Source organism: Chrysemys picta, chromosome 12 (assembly GCF_011386835.1).
Source record: "Chrysemys picta bellii isolate R12L10 chromosome 12, ASM1138683v2, whole genome shotgun sequence".
NCBI lineage: Eukaryota > Metazoa > Chordata > Testudines > Emydidae > Chrysemys > Chrysemys picta.
The window spans coordinates 44,542,313-44,569,647 of NC_088802.1; the positions used below are offsets into that span (position 1 = coordinate 44,542,313).

At 50.0% G+C, this 27,335-nt stretch overlaps 1 protein-coding gene across 11 annotated transcripts; it reads left to right on the top strand.

Annotated features, from left to right (window-relative positions):
* The first annotated feature begins 529 nt into the window (after positions 1-529).
* Positions 530-21,734, top strand: EPN3 (epsin 3). Of its 11 annotated transcripts, none has more exons than XM_065563493.1 (12): positions 532-1,081; positions 1,309-1,374; positions 1,678-1,848; positions 6,773-7,477; positions 8,467-8,585; positions 13,066-13,149; positions 13,564-13,671; positions 14,520-14,697; positions 15,056-15,370; positions 16,840-16,950; positions 17,671-17,901; positions 18,953-21,734. In XM_065563493.1, the coding sequence occupies exons 4-12, from the start codon at positions 6,904-6,906 to the stop codon at positions 19,267-19,269; spliced, it is 2,037 nt and encodes a 678-aa protein (XP_065419565.1). In that variant the 5' UTR covers positions 532-1,081; positions 1,309-1,374; positions 1,678-1,848; positions 6,773-6,903; the 3' UTR covers positions 19,270-21,734. The 11 variants fall into 11 exon arrangements, with proteins under 11 accessions (XP_065419571.1, XP_065419565.1, XP_023957461.2 ...); XM_065563496.1 differs by having other exon boundaries at positions 533-1,081; positions 13,069-13,149; XM_065563498.1 differs by having other exon boundaries at positions 536-1,081; positions 14,520-14,604.
* The last annotated feature ends 5,601 nt before the right edge of the window (positions 21,735-27,335 follow it).

Consider the following 27,335-nt stretch of genomic DNA (forward strand, 5'->3'; position numbering starts at 1 on the left):
ATTACTGATTACCCACAAGAATGTCTCTGCACAGAAGATGTATTCTCTATTAAGAAGATGTCAGGGATTTCTAATATTAAAAAAAAAAAACCCTGAAATCCTGTCAGTGATTAAAATAATAGGCCCAGGCTGTGGGAGAATGTGGGTGGTGATGATGACAGCAAGAGATCTGACTTATTCTGGAATGTCATTCAGTGCCTCACTCCCTGAGCCACAGTCTGGTAGTTCTTCAGGGAAGGGCCACCACAGATGGAAGCGGAAAATCTCACTCCCACAACTGAGGAGAGGCTGAAAGCGAAGGGCTGCTCCTTTGGGCGAGGTTTGTTCCAAACTTAGATCCTGTAGAATCCTAACAGATGTGACTGAAAAGGGGCTGGGATGCCATTGGGGTTGCATTGGGATCAGCTGGCGGAGTCCAGAGGAAGCTGCAGCTCTGGACTACATTAGAACACTGGCTTAAAAAAAAAAAGTGACTGGCTGGAAGCCAAAGGGGACAATGACTGAGCGTTTAAACATCCTCCACCCTCTATACACTGTCTGCATTTCTCCTTCCTCCAGTCTCAGCAAAGGAGTCCCTCCATCATTTCCCTATTGCATACAGCGCCTAAAGGGTTCAAGAGAGCTGGGAGTTCTCTGCTAGCCCCCTAGGCTTCACAGGGGCATATCATTGAAGAGCTGGGAGCTTTTGTAAAGTCTGTGGAGCTGAAGGGGTTAATGAGAGCAGCCAATCCTGCCGTGTCCTGTTAGAGCTGAGACAGACCTGCCCAGCCAGCTTAGCAACTTTCACACCGTGCAGCAAGGAGCAGAGAGATTTCTGACAGTCTCAGGGAATAACTACAGCATCCACCTCCGAGCACACACTGCCTGGTCCCCGGGGGGGGGGGAACAGCGAGGAAGGGATGTAGCCCTTTCCGGATTGGATGGATTTAGGAACTCTGGGATTGAACCTGCACCAAGCCTGGACAGTCAGCTGCAGGGACCAGTATAAGGGCTGATCGGAGCACCGTCTGCCGATTGCACTCTGCAGAGCCGGGGAAGCTGCTCAGAGTCACAGAGACAAGAGAGGAAGCCAGTGCCAGAGGTAAGACTCCTTTCTCCCTGTGCATTGCTGAGCTGGGATGTCTGGGGACCATAGCCAGGGACAGGAGCTATCCTGTGGTAAAAGGAAGGTGACTGGATAGCAGGGGAGGCAGGGTGGGGGTGGGGAGGAAGGTTCTGGACGCTGGAGTATCTCAGACTGCAGTGAAGCACATTTTTTATTTTCATCACTAGTTTGGCAAAGCTGTAGGATTTTTTTTCCCCCAACAGAGCTCAGGCAGCCCACTGCAGGAGGGCCCGAAGTTTCTGAGATGAGGCTGCTTCAGGATGACTGAGGTAGGGCAAAGCCTCCCCTACTCCCCCAACCTGCCCAGGGTACTGGATGGTGGTGACTGGGGCATGTTCACTCACCATATGGATAGAACAGCACGGGGGAGCCTTCCTAGGGTCAGGGCTGGTTTGAAGTGTAGCCCCAGCTCCTAAACCCAACCCCTTTCCTTGGTGTCAACTCCCCCTCCCTGTCTCCTCCCCCACCCTCTCTGGTGTTGCATTGGTCATCTGAGCATTGTGGCCACTTCCACTCAGTACAACCGACTTCCCCGGGCTGGCTGGCTGACTTCAGCTCAGGCCTCCCCTCAGGACACCTGCCCTGGGACGGAAGTGGTGGTCCCCCTCTGCCTGTGAAATACCCTCCACACAGGAGAAGGGCCTGGAGTTCCAGACGTCTGGGAAGGGAAAAGAAGATCCCGGGGGATTATGTAATTCCCCAAGCTATCGCAGATCTGAATGGAGGCATATGCAGCCGAGGGGGTAAGTGTGTGCTTTGCGTGTGCTTGCATGTAGTTACCTGAACACGTCAGGGTGGGCCCCTGGCTTTGATTTGATGCTGGGTAAGATTTTCCTCAGAACCTGAGTGTTTGGTTGGGCTCTTGGCAAGTTTCACCCTTGGTCTCGCAGCCAGACTCCCTCCCTCTCCCCCTCCCTCCCTGTCTCTCGCTCTGTCTTTTCCTCCCTTTCTATCTTTGTCAGCTGTAAGAAGAGCCCAACCCCTTCCTAGTTCCTGTAACTTATCCCCCTCCTTCAGTGCTGGGTACTACCCTGTGAGCCTGGCGCCCAGTGGGGCATACTGAGAAGGGGGCAGTCAGTGGCAATGGCCTTTTGGAACCCAGCTGCGGGTTTGTTAGGAGCATCTCTGGCACAGGGGAAAGCAGCCATGGATGGAGCCTTTGCTGAAGGCTGACTCCTCGCACTGTTATTCTGATTGCTATTTGGATTTCACCTGCTTCTTCTCTTTGCTTTGGCCAACGTTCTCTCCAAGAGGGAGGGCCGTGCACATTGCTAAAGTTAACAAGGCTTTTCCCATCTTTCTCTTCTCTTCCCCATCTGTCTCTCCTTCTTCTCCCATCCTCATCTTGCTGACATATTCCCTTTCCCTGTCTGTCATCCTGAGTCTTTTCCTCTGTTTCCTCATCTCTCTCAACTATCAGTCTGCCCCCCACCATTCTACCCCAATCATTACTTGTCTCTCTTCCTCTCCCTTCTCTGCCTTTCTCTCCCTGTCTCCTCTTGCTCTGGTCTCTTTCTCTCCCGAGGCCCTTTCTTTTCCCCTTTGCTGGGATCACTAAAGCTCCCTGGTTGGCGGAGACCCTGCAATTTGGTTCAGTGCCGAGCCACTGTGTCCTTCTCCCCACCTGACTGCTTTTTGCTCAAGGTCACTGCAGTAATTCCATATGAGGCTGCCTGGTGCTGCCTTATCTACCACACGGTTTCTGTTTCACTCCCTTTATATTCCTGGGGATATTGTGTTCGATAAAACTCACTGCTTTTAACACCATTGGCAGGGCTCCAGGCACAAACACTCTGCCTCCTCCGTGCTGCCACCCATGTCCGACTTTTGTTTTTTCTCCTTCTTTCGTTCCTGCGTCTCTGGACGTCATAAAAACTGAAAACTTTCTGGGAAGTTTTGCAAGCCGGTGAATAATTGCACGGACAGCACACGTTGCCGGCTGGAGACAGCCCTGGTGCTAGTTGGCACATTGGGAATGTATGGACCTGGGGCTTCTACTGAAGAGGGAACCTGCTGGGAGCTAGAAGGGAATGTCCCGAGCTGAGGCTTTGATACAAGGGAGAATTTAATCAGCAAAAGCCTAGCGTTCGCCAGCAGGGAAGGTGGAACTTCGTCAATAACCTTGTTGCAGTCAGAAGGGAAAGTGCTGATCTTGATCCTGAAGGACTTAACTTGATCAGCTCAGTTGTTTTTAAGCAGTAAGGAGTGAATGTCTCCCCCCACCCCCGTCGGGTACTGCTGTCTCTGGTTGCAGTCATTTTACTGGCATTTAGCCGCACTAAGATCTAAAGACAGTAAGCGGGTTGAGCTGGGCTGCACTGTGAAAGGAAATCAATACAGGGAAATGTCTTGAAAGAAACTTCTTTAGTCCCATGAGCCATCTCTGCGGATTCCTCTCTCTCTGCCTCAATGAGTGTGATGCCTACACTGGCTGGGGGTCGGGGGGTGGCCTGTTCTTCACCGATGGCCATGGGGTTAACCAGGCCATACCCAGGCAGAGGCGGGGCCTGTTCATCTGAGGTGTTCTCTAAGCAATTCTAGGACATGACTGGTTTAATGGAAGGTGGTGGGAGATGCGTACTCTTCATGGGTGTGTTCACGTGAAGCTATTTTCAGCCCCAACTCCGTCATGGAGAAAATGAGGTTCCCTAATGGAGGTTATAGCTGAGTCACTCAGGAAGGGTAAGTAAGGATGAAAACAAGATGTAGCAACTGAATTCCAGGGAGCAGTCACCTCCCCACAGTTGCCTCTCAAGCCAGGAGGTGAGGACTGAAACCACTGTGTCACCGCACTCTTGGGAGTGCTGGGTCAGGGGCAAACCCAGTCAGAGTGTGGAATTGGGATAGGATCTCTAGCACAGGTCAGACTTGAGCCTTCTCTTTGGAGCAGTGCGGGCAGTGCTGTGCGGTGATCTCCAAGCGTACATTAGCTGGAGCACAAGAAGGGAAGCGGGAAGTGAAGGGGATGGGCCTAGAAAGCAAAGGTTGGCCTTGAGCACAAGCAGTCCACGAGGTCACTGGGGTAGCTCTGCAACTCATGGTTTGCCCTTCTCCTGAGGAAGGAGGAAACAACTCATAGGATCCTTACGCTCATTTCATCACCAGAGAATTGGAGTGGGGGAGGGGAAACTCCTGCCCTGATTGTTCCCCCCTTCCAGAAGCTTGGAGCCTCACAGGTTACTCAGAGTAGATTTAAATGACAGTTTTAAAACATCAGTACCCTGTCTACGCTGCAGCCGTCACCGTCACTACCGCTGGTGGAGAGTCATGGGTCCCAATTTCCTTTCTGTTGACACAGCTTTGAAAACCTCATTGTAACATGCATCGTCTTTTCATCGCAACAGGGCTGAGGGTTACTTTCTACACATGCAAATCCTGTCCGTGGGACTCTGGAGGGTGGCTTAGCTGCTCTGCACCCCCGTGTGTGTGTGTGTTCGAGTGTGTGTGCGTGCATGAGGGGAGAGAGAGATACTTTGTGCTCATTCGAAAGAAAATTCAAAGTAAAATGTTCTCGTCTTTCTGCACCCACCACCTCCACCCTCTATCAAATTAATTTCTCCCTCCACCCACCTTTCTCCTGCTACCTCTGCTTGGATATAACATTAGCAGTTAGGTGGGCTGTAGCGTGGCAGGAACATGACGGAGACCCCGCATGGGGAATGCACTTGTTTAAAAAAGAACTTGTAGCGAGTGTCGTGCTCTTGAAAGGTGCTGGAGATTCTGTTCTATCTGCAGGACAAGCACAGTGGCAGCAGGAGGCCATGTGGTCTGGTGGGCTGAGCCCAAGGCCAGTGACAGAGCCTTGTGTGTTCTCATCTTGATCTGCTGTGCTGGCTTGCCGGATGTCACTTGACCTCCGTGTCTCAGTTATCCCTTCTGTCAACGGAGGATCGCAGCCTTTCTCTGCTGTGGCGAGGACTAATTGAGTTAATGTGTGTGAAGTGCTCGAGGTTATTGTTACAGGAGAGGCAAGAATAGTGCAAGTTTCCTGCACCAGAATGACCCGAGCCTGACTGGGAGAAGCCACCAGGGCAGCTGGAGAGTAACCCAGTCTCCATGACCCAATCTGCATTCAGCTTCTCTGCTGAGACTGATAACAGTGGGGTCAGTTAGCACCGGGTGAGATGTGGACACCCAGGAGCTGGACTGAAACCACCACACTTGTTTCTGATACACCACTAAATACTTGCCTGTTCTCAGACCCTGGGGGGGAGTATTGCTTGGCATATCCCACCTTCAGATTTACTGGCCCCCTCAGTGTCCATTCCAAGAACAAGGGGTTACCTCAGTAATGCCGTGAGAGAAACTCGGAAAGAGAGGAAGAGGTTTGGTGAACCTGCCAGTCATTTCTCTACAGAGATGCAGGCTGGAGATATACCCTGAACAAAACTCCTGCATCACTCTCTAACTGAACCAAAAGTCTGGGGTGAAACCGTGGCTCCACTGAAGGCAATAGCAAAGCTCCTGTTGACTTCAGTGGAGCCATGATTTGGCCCCTGGTGCATAGAGAGTCTCTAAAAATCTCAGCATTCTCAGACCTCAGCATTCTCAGGGTCAGTTTGACTTGCCTAAGCACTCCAGAGTTTGGGATGCTTACCCAAAATGCCTGGGTGCACGGAACTGGGTCAGAAATCTTGTCATCTCTAGCACCTTTGTTTCTGATAGGAAATATCATGAAAATAGGCCCACTTGTGGCATTGCAGCACCTGCTTCCCTTGCTGGGATCCAGAACCAGCTTCCAAGCTCAGAGAATGGTCAGTTTGAGTGTGGGGGTACAGGTTTGTTGGGGGGAAAGTTTCTTATTTTAGCCAAACTGATGCACTAATCCTCAGTCTTGAGCCAATTGTTCTCTAACAGGAGAAGGCCGTGGATAATTTCCAGGAGAAGAATCACAGTTCGACAAGTGATTGGGAAAACAACAGCAGGGGATTCCATATTTATTGCCTCTCAAAGAAGCTCATTTGCTGAGTTTACTTGTAAAAAGGTGGCTGTTTTTCTGACTGCAAGCTCTGCCAATGCATACTGGGATCTAAGAGTCCCGCTGGTTTTCTTTTCCTTCTGTGGCATCAGCACCAGTATAAAAAACCCTGTTGACTAAAAGCAGATGCATTTGGAACTTAGTTAACAATTCTGATGATGCATAGAATCGACAGAATGGAATCCATTTCCCTCTCCCATAGTGTGTTTCCATTGAAAAAACAGTATACACCTATTTTTGCCACTATGTGTGACTTAGTACATAGAGGAAGCAGATCTTTGGGGGAAGAAGGTGCCATTTTTAGACAGTTACTTTTAGGAGCAGAACCATATGGTAAAATCCGATCCAAATATTACTGTAGAATACAAGAGGAGATATCTGGAGAAACTATAAGAACCGACTATTTATTTTCTATATGATTTTTCCTTTGGATTCATCTCGATCAAATAAAAATTTAACTTGTTTGCCTTTAGCTGCAGTAAGTAGCAAGGTTAAGTCACAAAATACAAGGATGTTTGGAATAGAAGTATTATAATTTTTCATATTACATTTAATATGTCTTGATGATACACATTAAAGGTGAAAATTACTGTAGGTGCTGCCAGAGAGCAACAGAAGTGCTTTGGGAATGCAGACTGGGTCCCTTTTTCACTGGTGATTGTATTTAACACTTTCTATCTGTTTTCCAGATCAACGTAAAACCTAGTGAGCTAGAACTCTTTCACTGGTGAAGTTGGAACGGTGACTTTCCCACTGGGTCCCAGACTGTTTATTCCTCAGTTCTTCATTGCCCGTTGTGGACTTTCTGCAAGGTTCAGCTATGACTACCTCTGCCTTGCGCCGGCAGGTAAAAAACATTGTGCACAATTATTCGGAGGCAGAGATCAAGGTGCGTGAGGCGACCTCCAATGACTCCTGGGGCCCACCCAGCTCCCTGATGTCTGAGATTGCAGATCTGACCTTCAACACGGTGGCTTTCGCGGAGATCATGGGGATGATCTGGAGGCGGCTCAACGACAGTGGCAAGAACTGGCGCCACGTGTACAAGGCACTGACCCTGCTGGATTACCTCATCAAAACTGGATCGGAGAAGGTGGCCCATCAGTGCCGGGAGAACCTTTACACCATTCAGACTCTGAAAGACTTCCAGTACACAGACCGTGACGGCAAGGACCAAGGCATAAACGTGCGGGAGAAAGTCAAGCAGCTCATGGGTCTGCTGAAGGATGAGGAGAGGCTGAAGCAGGAAAGGGCTCATGCCCTGAAAACCAAAGAGCGCATGTCCACCGAGGGCACGGGCATCAGCAGCAGCCAGCAGCTCTCCTATGGCAGGCGGACATCGCAGTATGGAGAAGACTATGGCAGGCCGAGGGGGTCTCCATCATCCTTTAATTGTAAGTGCTGCAGTGCTACCGACCGTGCGTGGTATGGAGAACGTGGGTGTTTCTGACCCAAGGGAAGTGGATCACTGGGTGTCTGAAGTTCAGAAGGAACATTTTGGGCTTGCTCTTGTCTATCTTGGCAGCCCTGTCCAGAACACAGTCGTTTAGGGCAGCGGCTCAAAACCCATATCGGTTACTTTCTAGCCACATCGCCAGTAGTCTCCACTGTGAAGCAGACACAGTTTTCTTTCTGTTTTAATATCATGGGGTAGGTGACCTTTGGTCTTCCTCTGGGCCATCCTCACGTGCAGCTGGCATTCTGGAGAGTAAAAGCTCAGGCTGTGACTCTACGTCTCACAGAGTCTGAATTTCTTCCTGTCTTCAAGGCATTATTAATTAATGGGTAAACAAGGCACTCAGAATACAGAATTGAAGGAAGCACCACACAGATGCCATCTCGAACACCGGGAGCTTGTTTATGTTAGGAGGTTGCAACTCTAAAACGTTTCTCTAGCTGCTGCTTTTTTTAATATTAGCCTCAACTACTTTTCAATAGTTTCCTAGTCTCACACCAAGCTGCCTGCTTTGGTGGAGTCCCCCTGCCATTGTGTAGAGATTCTTGTGCTAACAGGGTCCCTGCCGACAAACACAATTTTATTCCTAGCACGCTGAGGGGTAATTGTTCCACTTGCATCCTGACCCCAATCCCCACCCTTCTCCTTAGTCAGGCCTGTGGTTGAATTCCAGCTCTTTAAAGGCAGACTGTCTCTCTGAGTGCTCTGTGATGTCAATGCTCCCCAAGCATTTAGGGCAGTTGCTAAGCATGAAGGTCCTGTAGCCTGAGCTGGGTGGTGGGAATGAGGGGAGAGCAGAAAAGCCGTTGAGGAGGAGAAGGTGGGTGATCATTGCGGATTGACTCCTAGAAACATCCCAACTCCAGAGATTCTGTTTTTCTTCCTTCTCCTTCAATCTGAACTCTTCCTCTTTTTTTTTTATCTCAGCCTCTTCCTCGTCCCCTCAGCAAACCTCAGACCTGGAACAGGCAAGACCCCAGACGACTGGAGAGGAGGAGCTGCAGTTACAGCTTGCACTCGCCATGAGTCGAGAGGAGGCTGAGAAGGTAATGTTTGCTGCCGCTCTCCTGTGGGGTGGTGTGATTGCCTGCAATGTCACGTGGCCCATCCAGGACTTCTGTGAGCAAATATTTCCAGCGGCTGGAGATGGGACGCACGCCGGGGAGGGCTCTGAGTCACCTAAGAGAATTCTTTCTCAGGGGTCTGGCTGGTGGGTCTTACTCACATGCTCAGGGTCTAACTGATTTGCCTTATTTGGGGTCAGGATGGAATTTTCCCCCAGGTCAGAGTGGCAGAGACCCTGGATGTTTGTTCCCTTCCTCTGCAGTGTGGGGCTCAGGTCACTTGCTGGTTTGAACTGGAGTAAATGTAACTGTATGAGACTGTAACTTAAAGACTTTAAATCAAGTTTTGAGGACATCAGTAACTCCACCAGAGGTTATGGGCCTATTACAGGAATGGGTGGGTGAGGTCCTGTGGCCTGCGATGTACAGGACAGACTACATGAGCATGATGGTCCTTTCTGGCCTTAAAGCCTATGAGTCTATGGGATCATGGTAGTAAGGCATGAGAGAGAGATTTCTAGGCTCTGTCAACCCCCATGCTAGTGTGCACAGTATTGTTTTCTCACTGGCTGCTCCATGCAGACACAGCACATCAGCATCTCGTGGCATGATGAGGATTTATTGCACAGTTGTTGCCCATTTCATATACTGTGCATACAAGTGAGACTATGACTTGGTGTGTGCACTGTACCAGTACATCTTAAATCAATTCCAAATGGTCTCAGAAAGATAGATGCGGTCCATCTAAATCCTTTCTTCCATGTGGTTGCCTTGAAGATGAATGGTCCTTTTCCATGTGCCATCAGGTGGTTTCAAAGAAGGTAAATAGAATCCAGTCTGGAGATGAGGAATAAGGACTCCCTACAGCTCATATGTAATCCAGCTGCTCTAAATACATTGGGTGAAATCCTGATGATATTGAAGTTAATGGGGGTTTTGCCATTGACTTCAATGGGGCCCAGATTTCACCCATTGTCTTTCATGTATAAATTACTCTGATTCTATTACTTTAACTATGAAGATTTCATGCTGATGTGCCCAGAATGATTCTGTTATTTCCTTGGCAGATACCAGGGAGAACCTGTGTCCCCCAGGGAGGATGGGTTCTGTACCAGGAATTGCAAACATCCTGGAGAACTGGTCCGTGTACTTGTGACTCTAGCTGTCATTTGAATGCGGTTGTGCTAGTGTGTCTGCATCTGATCACTAAGTTTATTCCACATGACTGTGTTTAATTAGGTCACTTTGGATCATTTGAAATTAGGCTAGACAAAGGTCTGGAAGACACCGTAGAAAGAAGTTCTGTCTTGGCCAGGGGGAGTGGAGGGGAGGGTAGAAAAGATAACTTAACAGGTCTTTCCCATCTCACTGTTATATTCATCATTTTAGAGTCAGCCCCAAAATCCAAGCCTAGAGCTTGTGTTGTCCTTCATGTACTTTCCCCAGCTCTCTTATCAGCTGATCTGCTTCCCCCTTTCCAGGCAGAGACTGTTTGTTTACACACACGCAGTTTGAGATTAACGCCAACTGGCACTGCCTCTCTCTAACGATACTGATGATATTTGAGGAGGACAAAGCCACTGAGGGACACCACCACCCTTTGGGTGACCCCTCCAGGGTCAGGGCTTTCCCGCCTCACTGTAGTCTATATTTAAATGAAGCTTGGACCAAAATGTCTCTCAAACACCTTCTCCTGGCTTAGCCTCTGGTGGTTGAGGTTGTCCCTGTGCCAGGATTGGCTCTAGGCCTTAGCATTCCTCTTTGTGCTGGAGCCACGCACAGTTGCTGGAGGCCTGGCTGGTTATAGGATTGCTACCTACATGGCCACCATCCCTGTTTCTGAGCAAAATAGTCACCATTTCCCACCCTTCCCTTCCTGGAAGCTCTTTGATGGACATCAAAGAACTTGTCTTTATTTTAGTCCCAGAAATGTAGCTATTTGTAGCTTCCAAGACCTTATCGGGGAAGCTGCTGTGGTTAGTGCTGAAGGAACATTCTAGTCAAAGAGAAGCCCATTAGAACCACCCATCTAGGCAGGCCAGGCACAACCGGGGAATGGGGGAGGCAAAAGGGACATTTGTTCCCCCCTCCTCCCCGCCCAACAGTCTTCAAGGGACCCCACATTATGGTCAGAAAGGCCAAAATATGTACAAAGTTATCCAATGTTAAACAATGGAACAGCAGCAGACGGTGAGTCTTTACCTTTTCACAGGTAACCGTTGACACAGGAGCCAAGTTTTCCTTTTTTAAACTCTTAAAATCCAAGCGTTTCCAGGGATCTAACTAGCCCTTGGACTCCTGGAAGGTTGTTTTGTTTCTAAAATAGTGACCTCCCAGGGTCCCAAACTACTTGCCCCCCACTCCAAGTAATGGGACCCTAGAGCCATCCCCTGCGTCTAGGTCACACTGCTTCATGCAGAATAGCCCTCTTCCACTGCTCCTGGCTCCGTTAGCACTCATGAGTTCTCACAGACCATCAGGCCTTGCTGAAGGATTCTGTAGGGATGTCAATTGTTGCGGCTGGTAGTTGTGGTCCCATCTGCATGTTTGACCTTTTAGTGGAGAAGGGCCCAAACTGTATGTCCACCAAATCAACGTTTTCAGCATGAAGGGACATGGTCAAAATGCAGTCTGGCTCTTTTACCATTAAAGTGTGGCTCATAGAGCCCCCCATGTCCCTCCCCCCATTCTCCACCTACCAGACTGGGGAAGAGGGGGAAGCTCAGGACCTCTGCCTGCAGCGGGGTGGTGGGATAGGGGCTTCTGCCTAGTGGGGAGGGGGGGTCTTGGGGCTTCAGCCCTGCGGGGCGCACCTGACAGGGCTCAGGACTTCAGCAGGAGTGGGACTGAAGCCCTGAGCCCCGTCAGGAACCTCCTGCAAGGCTGAAGCCTGGAGCCTTGGCAGGTGAAGCCTGGAGCCTTGGCAGGTGTGCCCTGGCTCTCGAACTTCTGAAGATTGTTGTATGCGGCTCAGAGGATCAGTACATTTGGCCACCCCTGCACTATAAGATCTTTGCTTAGGCCTGGTCTACACTAACCCCCCCATTCGAACTAAGGTACGCAACTTCAGCTACGTGAATAACGTAGCTGAAGTCGACGTACCTTAGTTCGAACTTACCGCGGTCCAGACGCGGCAGGCAGGCTCCCCCATCGACTCCGCGTACTCCTCGCGCCGAGCAGGATTACCGGAGTCGACAGGGAGCACTTCTGGGTTCGATTTATCGCGTCCAGACAAGACGCGATAAATCGAACCCAGAAGTTCGATTGCCAGCCGCCGAACCAGCGCGTAAGTATAGACAAGCCCTTAACCTATCTGTACTTCAATTTTCCTATCTGAAAAGTGGGGATAATGCTGTCATCACAAGGGTGTTGAGGATTAACCGGTAACACCCGTAGAACTCTCTGATTCTCAGAAACTGCTATAGCAATGCAATGAGCTGTTGTTATTCTTTATCAGTGTTATTAATGGAAGATCTGCTAATGATGTTCCCATGGCGATAAAAGAGCAGAAACATCCACTGAACTCCTGAGCAGTTTGCAAAGTGTTTAGTTTTTGCAAAGGCTGCCCTTGATATGCTCTGACCTCAGCAAGGGGAAGAAGTGTCACAGGGGAAGCTGTATGGTTAGAGGCCTGACAAGACAGGCAGCTAAAAGTCTAAACAAAGCTTATAACCATAAACACAATGCAAGATAGAATCTTATAGGGCCCAGATGAGCCTGAAGTGGCAAGGTGTTTGTCTGTCAAATAATAGCGGACACACAACATCTTACATTAATATACCACCTTTCATCCTGAAGGATCCCACAGTGCTTTACAAGACAACGTCACTGAAGTGCAGCCACCTCTGAGGTGGAGCGCAGCAGCCAGCTTATGACACCACAGTGGGAGGACTTAAGAAAAGTGCTATGGGATCTTTTATGTTCACGTAGTACAGATGGGATGTTGGTGTTAGGGCCTCACCTCAAAGACTTTGCATAAGAAGCTACATGTATATATCTAAAAAATGAGAAGGGCTAAGTCAACTGTGCCAGGATTCAAACCTGTGGTTTCAAGGTGGCGTTGTTTCAACCCAGAAGCTTCTAAACCAGCCCCTCCAGCAATGGATTGATGGGCAGAGTGCTAGAAGAGTAGATGAACAGACAAACAAAACAGTGGGTGGGTGAATGGCTGGATGGAAAAGGAAAGAGAGACCGACTGATGAGTATATGGAGGAAAGATCAGATGGATTGGTGCATGGATGATGGATGGATGAAAGAATAGACATTAAGATCGGTGGTTGACTAGCTAGATAGAAGAAGGAGTAGCAACAGATGAATAGATAAATGGCTGAATAAAAAGACTTACTGTATAACAGGCGAGGGATTGAAAGAAAGATGGTTACAAGGAAGGCGATAATTTGGTAGCAAATACAGAGACCTGGGGTCAAAGAAGCAATTTCATTCAGTTCTCCTTCATTGGCAGCAGCCGCTTCCTCCAGCCACCAGCACAGATGAAGAATTGCAATTGCAGATAGCGCTCCGCCTGAGCAAAAAGGAGCATGAGAAGGTACCCCACACCTGGCAGATCAAAGGGCACTTTCCTCTTCTTGGATTCTAGCGTCATGAGTTTCTAAATGGACCTTTGGAGTATTAAACATGGTGTAACTTTCTGCCTTGCTTGGTGTCTTCCTGGGAAGTGGTGTACCCCAATCCTTCTGCTTGGTGCCTGCTTGGCTGGAAACTTACGTTCACTGCTCTTAAAGTTGTGCGCTGAACATTCCTGACAGTGGATTTATCCTGAAATGTGCAAATACATCAGTAAAATAAAACAAGGCTGCTGCTGGCTAATGCCCGAAACTGTAATGCACAGCAACCCCTGACCTTGGTCTCTCTGCAGAGAGTCAGTGCACATCGGTGATCATTTATCCTGTGTCTTTACTGTTCACATCCCAGACATATGCACTGTCCATTTTGACTGCAGGAAGTGAGGGCATGCCAAGGAGAGAACTCACTGCTACAGAGGGCACTGGAAGAGACCCACATGGGTATCGAGGAGGAGAAAGAAGAGGATAAGATGAAGAAAAGTCAGGTGAAAAGCTTTAGTTGGTGGTCTGGATGGCTGGGGACATATATAATCGGGTACAGAACATTTCATCTCTTGGTCTTTGGTTCAAATCTATCCTAGATTGGTAATGAGCAAAGGGATTATTATTTGATGGCTGTTCAGTGGTGTATGTGACTTGATCTGGTGATCTCAGTGTAATTCTTCATGTCTGCATGATTTAAAAAAAAAGACTGTCCATAACAGTTCACACCTCATTAGCAGCCTAACCAAGGAAACTGAATTACCCCTGATTGTCCCTCCAGGATGGGCTTGAACGGGCTGGGAGACACTTGCTCTGTTTCTGCTCTGCTGTATTGGTTTTGTGCATAAGTAGAAGAGTTCAGCTGGCCTTGCTGTCCCCCTGGCTTTGTGCAGGAGCACTGCATTCACTTAAAGCTTTAGCTGGAATAGATTTTAAATGACGTAGTTCTTGACTACAGAGAGAAGCCAGATCAGACCATTCCTGCCCAGCTCTAAGATCAGGCTGCTTCTCTGCATGAAGTACAGATGCCCCCCGGGTTACAGAAACCCGACTTACGCAAATCCGGACTTACGGAAAAAGTTCCGTAAGCTAGAAATAGGTTTTGTTTGTTTGTTTTTATTTTTTTGCATAATGGTCGGGTATATGTTTCCGACTTACGCAAAATTAGTTACGCAAGGCGTTCTGGAACGGAACACTTGTGTAAGTCGGGGAGCGTCTGTATAGGGTGATGTCTGGGGTTACCTGGGAAAAACCCCTCTAGTAGCCCCTTTTGCTCCAGGAGGAATATCGGACGAGGCCTTGCAAGTATCCCTGATCCTTAACTTGTTTCTTTTTCTCCTTACAATTCTAGTCCTCTATTGTGGAGCTGGCAGACATTTTTGGACCAGCGCCAGTAACTTCAACCCATGTTTCAGCTGACCCATGGGATATTCCAGGTGGGGACAACTCTCAATCTGCTGATGCTTGGGAGAATGGCAGAACCTTCTCCCCTCCAGCTCTGTCCTTCTCCAATTCTGGGGAACCTAACAGTAAGAATCTGTGCTTGTGTTCTCTCTGTTTGCCCTTTCCCCTTATCCTCGGCTCACTCACTGCATTCTCATAGCAACTTTTAACCACACCCGGGCTATTGAACAGAAACGAGAAATGAAGGAAGAAGGGTGACAAATGGTAAACATGGGCTGATTACTAAATGCGTCCTGCCTTCTGGCCTCATTTTGCTTTATGCATTTCTTTCCCGATTACCTGCTCTATTCTTTTTTTTCTTTCTCCTGCTCCTCTCTAACCTATTTGCCTCTTTGCCCCACCCCTGGCTGTGTTTCAGTTCTCTCTGCAGTGCCTTTGACTGGTTCCCTGCCGGTGTTCCACAACTTCCTGTGTGTCTTTCAGGTCTAAAGTCCAATGTGGAACCAGCAGGAGCTTCTTGGGTCCCCTCTGCAGACCCCTGGGCTCCAATCCCTGCTGCTTCCGGGGATCCTCTAAACCAGATGGCAGCATCGATCAACCAGACCTCCACAGGGCCTTGGGATCTTCCTCCCATAGTCTCCTCCTCCTCCTCTGACCCTTGGGAGAAGACCGCCGTCTCTTCAAGTCTGTCATCAGCAGATGCCTGGGTAAAGGCATCCCCACCTTCTAAAGCTTCCGCTCATGCTACTTCTGCTGCTGATCCTTGGGGAGGTGTTGTTGACAATCCTCCCAGGGCAGGTAAGAGAAGCTCATTTTGTTCGTCAGTTTCCATTGCTACTTGAAGCTCGGATTATTCTTCCTGCCATCCTCACGATACTTACCATCACATCCCCTTCTTTTGGGATCCAGTATCCTCTGATCCTCTAAAAATCTCAGCCAATACCTGCGTCTTGTATTTCCTTCCCAGGGAACGTCTTTGATGGTCCACTTTGCCAGCTCCACTCTCATCCCCTCTCCCGAGGAGGCAAATGTAGCAGATTTTTCACCTAAATCTTGAGCACACTGGGAGACCTAGACCCACTCTTGGCCATGTCTATACACAAAATAGAGTTATAGTGAAAACGGTATAGCCCCCTGGGAAAAGAATAACAAAACCACAGATCAGGTCTGTCCAGCGTATGGTGAAAGCCCTTGCAATGCCCAAAGGGGGAACCCCCAGGAGGACAGTAGTGTGTGATGGAGGAATTTGCATTAGTCCCACTGGGGAAAAAAAAACTACAAGAGTTGGACTTACACAGTGTGATACCAGTGCTGGTAAGGCCCACACGGGGGAAACAGAGCCACAATGTGTAGAAGCACAAATTTGCAGACAAAGAATACTTTCTGAGGGAACAAATTTCTTAGGGCTAGATTCTGATCTGAGTTACAGTGGTGTAAGCTTGCCATAACTCGACTGAAATCAGTGGAGGAATGGATATTTAAAAGAAGCCAGATTCTGATCTCATTGACACTGACATGCATTCATAGTGAAATGACTCTGAATTTAAATCCATGTGAATGAAATCAGTCTGGCCCCTAGTGAATACCTTTTCCTTGCCTTAGTTATTAATTAATTATTATTATTCATGTATTATTTGTATTGCCATTGTGCCTTGGAGCTACGGTACCAGGGCCCCCCTGTGCGAGGTGCTGTACAAACACAACAAAAGATGGCCCCTGCTCAACAAAGCTCAGAATTTAAGTAATTCTCAACAATGATTCTTTCCTTTAGAGAAAGGAATTCAGGTCACTGGCACTTCTTTGGGTTGCTAGCTTTGCTCGGTCTATGCAGGTGACAGGTTTCTGGAGTCATGGGGCGTGCCTGTCCCTACAGGTCTGGGATTCGTCTGAACACACCTTCCTGTTGCCCTCTGAGGCACTAACTGTTGGGGCAGCCTGCCGGGCTGCAGAGGATGGCGTGTATGAAGTGGGCCCTCCCTTGCGTGCTAAGTTTCTCTATCTCGTCCACTGGCATTGGTTGGTCAGTGGGTCACTGATTTGGACTCAGTGGCTCATTCATACAGGTAGCTTCAGGACTCACTGACCTATTTAATTCCTTTCTCCCTCTCGCTGGTGTTCTATGTTCTCCTTAACCCCTAACTCCCCATCTCTGCTTGTCTTGCCTCGTTTTTGTCCCTTTTAAAAATTGATTCCCTCTGTCCTTCCTCTATTGTTTTCCTTCCCCTCACTTCCCTTCTGGGTCTGTCTGTCTCCCTTCTTCCTCTCAGCTTCAGGTGATGTCACTTTTGACTTGTTTGCGAAACCGCCACAGCCGACAGAGCTGCTGGAACATGAGAGCTCACAGGCCCCATCCTCTGCCAAGCCTAACAGCCCTGTTGGTAAGAGAGTCCAAACAGATCAGGGGTGCTGGGGCCGGAAGGGTAAATAGGGCATTGTGGAACGGGGGGAAGTCAGCGGGTGTGTTTGCAAGTGAGGGTGAGAGCTTCCCTGGGGCTCTGTGGGAATATTGTGGCATGCATCTGCGTGATTATAACTCACCATGGCATATGGCTACTGGCCTCAAAGTCTCTCACTGTCATAGTGTCGTACAATTTCATCTCTGCGTTAGACATCTGACGAAAGGGTTAACTATCCCAAAGTGTTTGCATATGGGCAAAGGTAGAGTCCATGCAAGCTACTGTTTTTCCATTAGCTAGAAATACTTGGGATCAGATGGGGCAAACTTCCATTGACATTTGTCTTCTGAGTCTGGCAACAATGCATGCTGCGACCTGCTGCTGAGCAGACACTGCTCTTCTTGAAGCAGAGACTGCTGCTTCTGAGCTAGACTCCCTGCAACGACTCTCTGTGTTAAGGAAAGTTTGTCCCAGATAAAAGAGAAGCGTTTGTGAAGGCAATCCAAGCGTGTGCTTTGTGACTCTTCAAGACACAACAGTCAGCAGAGAGAGGCAACGTCACTTGGCTTATGGTGCATTCAGTCTGCAGGATGCACTGTTCTGCTTCTCTCTCATGTGACAGTCCACACTTCTGCCTGTTGTTCTCTTGACACTCATTATCCCATCTCTGTTATGCTATGAAGTCTCTGCTGTTTGTTCTAGATTTGGACCTGTTTGGCGACCCGATTCCCAGCACCAAGCAGAATGGAGTTAAGAACACAGAGGTTTTTGATCTTGCGGGCTTAGGAGACTCTCTTACTGACTCCGACAAAGAGAGGAAAGATTGTAAAACTCCAGAGTCCTTTCTTGGCCCAACTGCCTCCTCCCTGGTGAATTTGGACTCCTTGGTGGTTGCCCCCGCAACCCTGAAGACTCATAATCCATTTTTGTCAGGTAGGTCATGGGGCCCAGGGCCCAGTCGAAAAGACTGCTGAAGGATGTTGTGCCGCTTCTGAGGGTATGTCTACGCTGCAGTGTAGGGTTCAAACTCAGGCTCAAGACTAATCCCCATTCTGTCTACACACAAATTGCACTAACCCAGGGTCCCAGGACCCCACAGGGGTGAAGGGTCCGAGCCTGAGTCAACCCGGGACCCAGGGTTCAAGCCCTGTTGCTTTGCAGTGTAAACGCAGCCCCACTGAACTTGTGCTCTGGGAATCCGCAAAAAGTATCCCACAGTCCCATGGGCCAGCTTTCTTTGTCCAAGTTTGGTGGACAGTCAGATTTTCCCACGCTGCACCACGAACAAAAGGCTAGAGCAGCCACATTTTGGGAGGGTGCTAAGAAGTCTGGGATATGGGTGGTTGAACTTGGGCCTGCACAATGCAGTGTAGATGCTGGAGCCCCAGAGTAGGGAACCCAGGGTTCAGCAATTCCTAACATGGGGTTACAAATGAGTGTAGATGCTCAAGCCCTAAGTTAACAAACCCAGGGTCTGCTAACTTGAGTTCTACTAACCCTGGGCTTACGTTGCAGTGTAGGTGTACCCTGAGGCTCTTGGTGGGCTATGTAAGGATGACAGGTGGGACCTTCGGGTGGCTCATGAGCTGATGTGAATCAGAAGGTCACAAAAGGATGGGAACATTTTCACAATGACTTGGTTTAACATGCAGCACCTACAGTGACTGAGCTCTGCCCTTAGTATCATAGTGAAAAACAAAACCACACTAAAGTTCTGATCCTGGCCAGGAAGCGGAGGTCAGCGTGAAACTCATGACAGAGACTTTGGTTTGAATTTAATCTCTCAAGCTAATTTTTTCAGTCTTCTGTCTGAATTTCTGGGGTTGAGTCAAACCCTGAATGTTCCTGAACTACCGGTTTAGCAGTTGAATTTAATAGCAGTATGTTTTGAGACCAGTGACTAGCCTTGACCTTTAACCCTATCCTCTAACTTCCTGTCTAGTAGACTATATCCCTGATGATGCTGTGTACTTTCTCCTGACAGGTCTCAGTGCGCCTTCTCCCACAAACCCATTCAGCACCAGTGACCAGATCAAACCAACACTCAATCAGATGAGGACCAGCTCCCCAGTGCCAGGCATGGCCATGGGGATGACCATGAACTCCATGACCTACAGTGCTTCACTCCCTCTTCCGCTCAGCAGTGTCCCAGTGACCCTCCCCGTCTCCATGAGTGCCTTCCCGCAGGCCGGAGCAGGGCCGTTTCCACAGCTACCCAGCAACCTGCCTCAGCCTTTGTTGCCACTGACTGGCTCTGCTCTTCCCCCCGCCTCACAGGGCGTGATGAACCCTTTCCTCTGAAGTCTCTGGATCTGTGTTACGTGTAGTCTCTCTTGTCCCGCCCCCAGCTATTATGGAAATCTTTGCGTGTTCTCATGCAAAGGCCTTGTGGGCACAAGTTCATTAGTTGTGATGGAGGAAACTATTCAGCCGAAACTCCTAACCCAACACCTGCCCAGGTCCCAGAGACCAGTTAGCATGAATCTCCTTGCTTGAAGTGCTATAGAGGTACCTGTTCCAACAGTGTGGGTAAAGGATGGCTAGATCTGCCTCTAACGGCAATAAGGACACTCCTGTCATCAGCTGGCATTCCCATGCTCTGCAGAGTAGATGGAGGGTCCCTAAGAAAGGGCTTTAATTATCTAGGGCCCTCCACTCTCCAGCACCGGATGCTGGTACATAGAGAGCCCAGTATGAAGCATCTTAACAGACATTTTCTAGTCGCCATAGATCTCTTAGAGATCATTGTGGGCCCGTCAGTGGGATAGAGGAATCCTTCTGTCATCTGCATGGAAGGTGCAATCACTTGCTGAGACTTGCAGCCAAAATGCTTGCTGGAGGTCAGGATGTTCCCAGGGACAGGAGGAGTACTCCTTAGAAATCCCTTTCCCCTGCCAAGTATCGGGGTAGCCCTATAGTCTGTATTCACAAAAACAACGAGGAGTCCGGTGGCACCTTAAAGACTAACAGAATTATTTGGACATAAGCTTTCCTGGGTAAAAAAAACCACTTCTTCAGATGCATGGAGTGAAAATTACGGATGCAGGCATTATTATACTGACACATGAAGAGAAGGGGAGTTACCTCACAAGTGGAGAACCAGTGTTGACTCACTCTCATAGACCTTGGGAAGTAGACCAGTCCTCGCTTACAGACAGCCCCCCCTGACCTGAAGCAAATACTCACCAGCAACTACACACCACACCACAGAAACACTAACCCAGGAACCAATCCCTGTAACAAAGCCTGTTGCCAACTCTGTCCCCATATCTACTCTAGCGACACCATCAGAGGACCCGATCACATGAGCCACAACATCAGGGGCTTGTTCACCTCCACATCTACTAATATGATATATGCCATCATGTGCCAGCAATGCCCCTCTGCCATGTACATTTGGCCAGACCGGACAGTCTTTATGTAAAAGAATAAATGGACACAATTCAGACGTTAGGAATGGTAACATACAAAAGCCAGTAGGTGAACACTTCAATCTCCCTGGACATTCGATAACAGATTTAAAAGTAGCCATCCTTCAACAAAAAAAACTTCATAAACAGACTTCAAAGAGAAACTGCAGAGCTACAATTCATTTGCAAACTTAACACCATTAATTTGGGCTTGAATAGGGACATTGTAGTGGCTGGCTCACTACAAAAGCAATTTTCCCTCTCTTGGTATTGACACCTCCTCATCAATTATTGGGAGTGGCCCATATCCACCCTGATTGAATTGGCCCTGTCAACACTGGTTTTCCACTTGTGAGGTAACTCCCTTCTCTTCATGTGTCAGTATATTTATGCCTGTATCTGTAATTTTCACTCCATGCATCTGAAGAAGTGGGTTTTACCCACGAAAGCTTATGCCCAAATAAATGTTAGTCTTTAAGGTGCCACCGGACTCCTCGTTGTTTCCTCCACCCGTCACCTGTATGCTTTTCCCCATGGCCCTGGGGATGACTGAACTCTGATCCCAAGAATCTTCTTCCTCTTCTGCTGTCACCCATATGTTCCTCTATTTGGATGCTAATGTTTGGGACCCTCTTCTGTGCCTGCCTTATCCAGATGTTTTCCTCCCCCACATCTGGGTGTCACTCTTGGGAACCCTGTTTCTCTGCTGCAGTCACTTGGATGTTACTCTGCTTGGGTGCTGGTCTTTGGAAACCTTTTCCGCTGATGTTGTCCTCTGTACTGTTCTCCATGAGGTGCTGACCTCTGGAACGCTGATCCTTTGTGGATATTCCCCATGTGTTCATTGGCCTTGGTGCAGATCCTCACAGCCTGACCCCATCTCCCTTAGAGGAGACAAGAGACAAAACCCTTCTGAGACAATCCACACAGGCCTGGATAGCTTCAGTTACTGGATTCCAGTTTCAGCCAGTCAAAGCCCTGGTGCCAGGACTGCTGTGCTGAGTGGGAAATACATTGGAGTGGGGGAGGAGGGGCTAATGAGCTGGGATTGTAGGGTGGGGACAGTGTGAGGTTAACGTCCTGAGTGCCAGCTGTGTCTTACTTTGAGGACTCCATGCCAACTCCATTAGACCCCTGTGCAGAGGGAGGGGATGACTCTGAGACACTAACACAGCAGAGGGAGGGGTGACGGGACAAGGAAGGGGGAGTTGCCCTGCAATTGTTAGCTCTTTAGTGCATACGTTTAACACTTCTCTAAAGCGGCAGCAGTAGCAGCACAGTAATGGAGACTTCGTGGCTATAACCGAACTTAGGAAAACATGAACTGACTATAAAACAATAAAATATTCTAGTGTATTTTGGTGTGGGGCTTCTGACTTCCAAGGAAATTGGTCTGGGCTTTATCCTTTATTTCCCTTCCTAAGTTTGAAGAAGGCTTTGCTTCCCCGTTCTGTGTCTTTTACCGTCTACCCGTCAGCCTCGTCACAGCAATGCCTGGCCTCTGGATCCAGACCCATCCCTGTTTTGATAGCTGCCCTGTCTCTGGCATTCACACTTGCCTTGCACCTTGGGGATTCATTTACACATTGCCAAGCAGGTTTACAATGCTGCCATTCTGATTTGCCAGCATTTCTCACCCACTTTGTGCTAGTGTAAATGCCACACGAAGGGCAGGGCAGTGGGGAATCAGGCCCACTGACGCTACAGTGGTGGGAGCCATGCATGTGCCTGGATGGATTTATAAAGCATCTGTCACAGGGATGTCGGTTTCCTCCCAGAACTCCTGCGTCTTGTTCCCCATATCTGGGATGAGAGTCTGTGCTGTGCCTCCAGGGGCTTTCAGCCACTTTTGCACCCTCCCAATTCTGACCTGCTACAAGGGACAAAATGGTCCTTGGTGTAAAATAGAGCAGTTGGGGTTCCACCTTGGGCAGCCTTTGGGCTGCTGCAGCCTAGACTCCCTGGTGCAATGGGCAACACCCCATGTTCCTGGGACATCCCCTGCACCAGGCCTGGCAAGGGAACCAGCGTGTAGAGATGCTTACGGTGGCTGTATCAGGGGCATTTCCCCACCCCCCCCAGCCATTTGCAGGCTGTTTCTGGCTCGTGCATACCAGTGCAGAGGCACATAGAGTCTGGAGCAGGGATGAGAATCTCACTGCTGACCTTTTATTTTACCAATGCTGTGGGCTTTCTACTCCCCATTCCTGAGAAATGCCCTTCTGCTTCTCCCCTCCAGTTGTGAACATCCTCCTCCCACGGGCTTTCTACTCCCCATTCCTGAGAAATGCCCTTCTGCTTCTCCCCTCCAGTTGTGAACATCCTCCTCCCACCCTGGAGCTCTCTCCAGCACGGCCTTGCTCCTCGTCCGTCTGACCTCTCAGCAGTGCTCAGCTGCTTCTTGCACCCACGTGGAATCTTTTGCCAGGCCTTCTGGGTGCGTTTGTCGAGCAGGAATTTGAGCCGTTTCTGTGTCAAAGCAAAGAGGGCTGTCTCTTTAAAAGAATGAGCCGGAGACTTGCTGCCTTGAGCTCTGAAGGACAAGAATTGTTTCTGACTGAGCCAGGCCCCTGCGAGGAGCATCCGGCTCACTGCTGGCCTGCAGATCCTCTGCCCGTGGAGCAGACAGAGGGGACCTCAGTTCTGGCTTCGCTCGGGGTGTATTTCTGCCATTCGCTCTCTTGCCCAGCTACGTTCCCTTGGCAGCTCTTTGGAGATGGTTTGTTGTTTGCCTGTGTGGGGGGCATGGACATGTCAACGCCATCTTCTCCTGTGGAACAATAAACATGGCTAACATCTGTCAGCTCACAGGCAGTCTCCGCTACAGCCGTCTGTCCAGGCGGCCTTTACATTGAGCCAGAGAGGCCACCACGTACGGCCTGGAAGCAGGCCCAGACTGGGCTCCCCCATCTCAAAGGCAGTGATAGCACGCTAGAGGGGCAAAAGCGACTGGGTAGCATGAGGGGCTGTTTAATGTCATCTAGATGGAAAGCACAATATTCCTCCCAAGACGAAATCAGATCCCACTTGTGTGTTTGACATTTCATGGGGTCCCCAGGCTCGAGTCACCTTACCACCCCCTGCCTCCAGCCAGAGGGAGTCTGACCTGAGGTGGCTGGTGTCCGCTCCCTAAGCCTGTCAGCCCCTCGACCACTCTCCTCTGGGTTTTGCCAGCCCTGAGTTCGTCTTGCAGGTTAACAATACCTGCAGCCCAGTCCCCGAGTCCCAGTGATAGCTAGTCCCTGTCACTGGCTACTCACAGAAATCCCACAGCCTCTGCCCCCAAAGGAGCAGTGTGTCTCAGTGTGCCAGTTTTACCTTAACACCCCTCACCCCCAACACACAGCACTTGTAATAAAACAAAAGACGGTTTATTTGAGAAAGGATAGCGATTCTCCTAGAAACAAGTGTGACGGATGGAAACAAATGGTTACAATACAAAACAAAATCATCAAACGGAAACTGGGTCTAGACTTACTAATAGTTACTTTTCCTAGCTAATAAATTAGGCTTTCCTCTCAACGTTCAGTCTGTTGCAGGGCTGGCTAGCTGGCTTCCTGGGAACCAGTATCCAATTTTTCATGAGCACTCTTCTCTCCCCCCCCCCCCCCCCCCCCCCCCCCCCCCCCGCGATGTCTGCTCAGTGAATGGATCCAGGGGCCTTTCCCCACCCTGTGTTCTACTGATGTCTTTATCCAGAGCCAGGGTGATCCCCCATCTGTTGTAATGTTCCTTTTTGACCTCCAGGCGATTTTGATTGTTTGCGGTTGTCTCTGATGGTTTTTCATTGAAAGTCTTGGGGTGGAACAAGGCTAGACAATTGAGCCTGGTATTACATCAGTGGCTAACCAGGGCAGGGTGACAACTCCCTCCTGCTTGAATGGGCTACCACTGAGACACATTATCCCCTGGTGATTAACTTTTACTCCCAGTCCATAAAGCAGACTTTCAATATAATTACCTTATAGGGTTGCCAACTTTCTAATTGCACAAAACCGAACACCAGGGGCGGCTCTAGCTTTTTTGCCGCCCCAAGCACGGCAGGCAGGCTGGCTTCGGCGGCATGCCTGCAGGAGGTCCCCGGTCCCGCGGATTCGGCGGCATGCCTGCGGGAGGTCCGCTGGTCCCACGGCTTCGGCGTACCCGCCACCGAATTGCCGCCGAAGCCGCGGGACCGGCGGACCTCCCGCAGGCATGCTGCCGAAGGCAACCTGACTGCCGCCCTCACGGCGACCGGCAGGGTGCCCCCCGTGGCTTGCCACCCCAGGCACGCGCTTGGTGCGCTGGTGCCTGGAGCTGCTGCGGCTGAACACCCTTGCCCTGCCCCACCCCTTCTCCGAGGCCCTGCCCCCACTCACTCCATCCCCCCTCCCTCCATTGCTCGCTCTCCCCCACCCTCATTCACTTTCACTGGGCTGGGGCAGCAGGTTGGGGTGAGGGAGGGGCTGAGGGGTCCAGCTGGGGGGTGTGGGCTCTTGGGTGGGGCCAGAAATGAGGGGTTCAGGATGCGGGAGGAGGCTCCGGGCTGGGGCAGAGGGTTGGAGTGCAGGAGGGGGTGCAGGCTCTGGGGTGGAGTCGGGGATGAGAGGTTTGGAGTGTAGGAGGGGGCTCAGTGCTGGGGCAGGGAATTGGGGTGCGGGAGGAGGTATAGGATGTGGGCTCCGGGAGGGAGTTAGGGTGCGGGAGAGGCTCAGAGCTGGAGCAGGGGGTTGGGGTGCAGGATGGGTTTCCAACCTGGCGCAGGGGGTTGGAGTGTGGGAAAAGGTTCGGGCTTCAGCCAGGCGGCGCTTACCACAGGCAACTCCCGGCTGGCGGGGCTAAGGCAGGCTCCCTACCTGCCCTGGCTCCGCACAGCTCTCGGAAGCGGCCGGCATGTCCGGGTCCTAGGCACAGGGTTGGCCAGGGGGTGCCGCGCACTGCCCTAGCCTGCAGGCACCGCCCTCGCAGATGCCATTGGCCACGGATCCTGACCAATGGGAGCTGCAGAGCTGATGCTCGGGGCGGGGACAGCGCATGGAGCCTCCCTGGCCACCCCTGTGCCTAGGGACTGCAGGGACATGCCCGCCACTTCCGGGAGCTGTGCGGAGCCAGGGCAGACAGGGAGCCTGCCTTAGCCCCGCTGCGCCGCCAGCCAGACTTTTAACGGCCTGATCAGTGGTGCTGACCAGAGCCACCAGGGTCCTTTTTCGACTGGGCATTCCTGTCAAAAACTGGACACCTGGCAACCCTATAAAATTATTCCTTAAATATCACCCGTACACATCTCATAATGACTATAACTCTTGACAAGTTACAAGCTTTCTCTAGATACCTTACTTGTTATTCTTTATGGATAAATATCCTGTAACACATCGCTGGTGTACTGAGTTTGTCAGGTCTGAGGTAAGCATCATTTGCAAAGAACAGGGGACCCTTTGCCAAGGAGCTTCTGTGTCACATTATTGTCCTATCCCAAGCTATGAATTTCCCCAATCCTTGAAAGACATGAGAGTCTCTCCCCAAATGAATTACAGTAAAATGTGAAATTCCTTTGTCATGTAACAGAGAGTCCACTTCTGGCCACTACCCCAGACTCTGTACACTGTTCTGGCAACATATAGGGGCTGCAGGGCTGCTATGATACTGTTGGGACAGTGTAAGTGGCCCTACGCTACCCCCCTTACAGGTAGCTCCCAGTGCAGGGGCCATGCCTGGGGACAGGTCAGTAGCATCCTGCTCTACAGGGGAGTCTGGCCTTCCGCACAGCTCAGTGTTGGCTGCCAGAAATTAGAGCACCCCCAGGACTACTCTAGTTTATACCAGAAACTGCAGATGCCCTGAGCACACAGATATAACCTGCCTTGTGCAAAACTGGTTTAAAGCCACCTTTGCCCCCCTCCTCCCGAAGTTTCACTTTCTGGGCTGTCTCTCGGAGCACGGACTGCTGCACAGGCGCCTTACAGACTGGACAGGGCCACCTCCACCATATCTGCAAAGATCCCTCGTCATTCTCAGCCATCACAAAATTCCAGAGCCTTTTCGGTGTAACCTAGAGGACGAACAGGAATAATATTGTGTCAAGAATCAGGAGGTAGCCGTGTTAGTCTGTATCCACAAAAACAACAGGGAGTCCGGTGGCACCTTAAAGACTAACAGAGCTGTTAGTCTTTAAGGAATAACATTGGAACCAGTCCACTGATCCATCCATGCCATTCTCTTGGCTTTGACCGTGCCCAGTGGCCAATACTACAGAGGGAGGCAGCACCTTCACCCCAGCTAAAATGGCATGGGGGAATTTCTGTCTGACTCCAACTGGTGATCACCTTCCAACCTAACACACGGGGGCTGAAATGGGGTTGAAGTGCGAAGGGTTCTTCTAAGGCAGAGTTGAACCAACATGGACCCTGACCTCCCTTCTTACCCAAGGCTGGAATGGGCCCTCCATGGCAGGGGGGCAGAGCATAGCAAGCGGTGGTGGACTGCTAACCGTGAATGAACACAGAGCCTGAAGTCTCCTCTCTTAAGGGGTCAGGATGGAGGGGCGATGGGGAAAGAAGCCAGTGCAACAAGGTGTTATAGCTGATCTTTTAGTAACAATCAAGCCAAGACATAAAGCAAAACTAAAAAAAAGAAAGGAAGAAAGAAAACATTTCAAGCCATCCCCTGGGGAAGAAGCGAATGTCATATATTCCAGGTCTCGAAGCGGCCTGCCTTTGCAGTCCTGATATCTGCTCTGCATGTTGATCTGTTTTGCTGCAAAAGCTTTTTCTGTACATGTTACATAATCCCCCCCCCCCCCCCCCCAAGGCACAGCAGGAACAAAATAGAAACAATCTACCTGGGTTTAGCAGGTAATCAATTTAGTCAGGCTCCCTGTGCTCCGGGCGCTGCAGCTACATTGTACCCATCAGACTCCAAGCGTTTGGAAATTCAAGGCGCTGACGCTGGGGTTTGGGGGAATGATCACTCATCTGTCAA

Excerpts from the sequence above, each read along its gene's own strand:
- EPN3 (XM_065563493.1), top strand. The coding sequence starts at position 6,904 with ATGACTACCTCTGCCTTGCGCCGGCAGGTAAAAAACATTGTGCACAAT. Across the intron at positions 13,150-13,563 it reads GCAAAAAGGAGCATGAGAAG|GAAGTGAGGGCATGCCAAGG; the intron begins GTACCCCACACC and ends TTTTGACTGCAG. Across the intron at positions 16,951-17,670 it reads CAAGCCTAACAGCCCTGTTG|ATTTGGACCTGTTTGGCGAC; the intron begins GTAAGAGAGTCC and ends TGTTTGTTCTAG.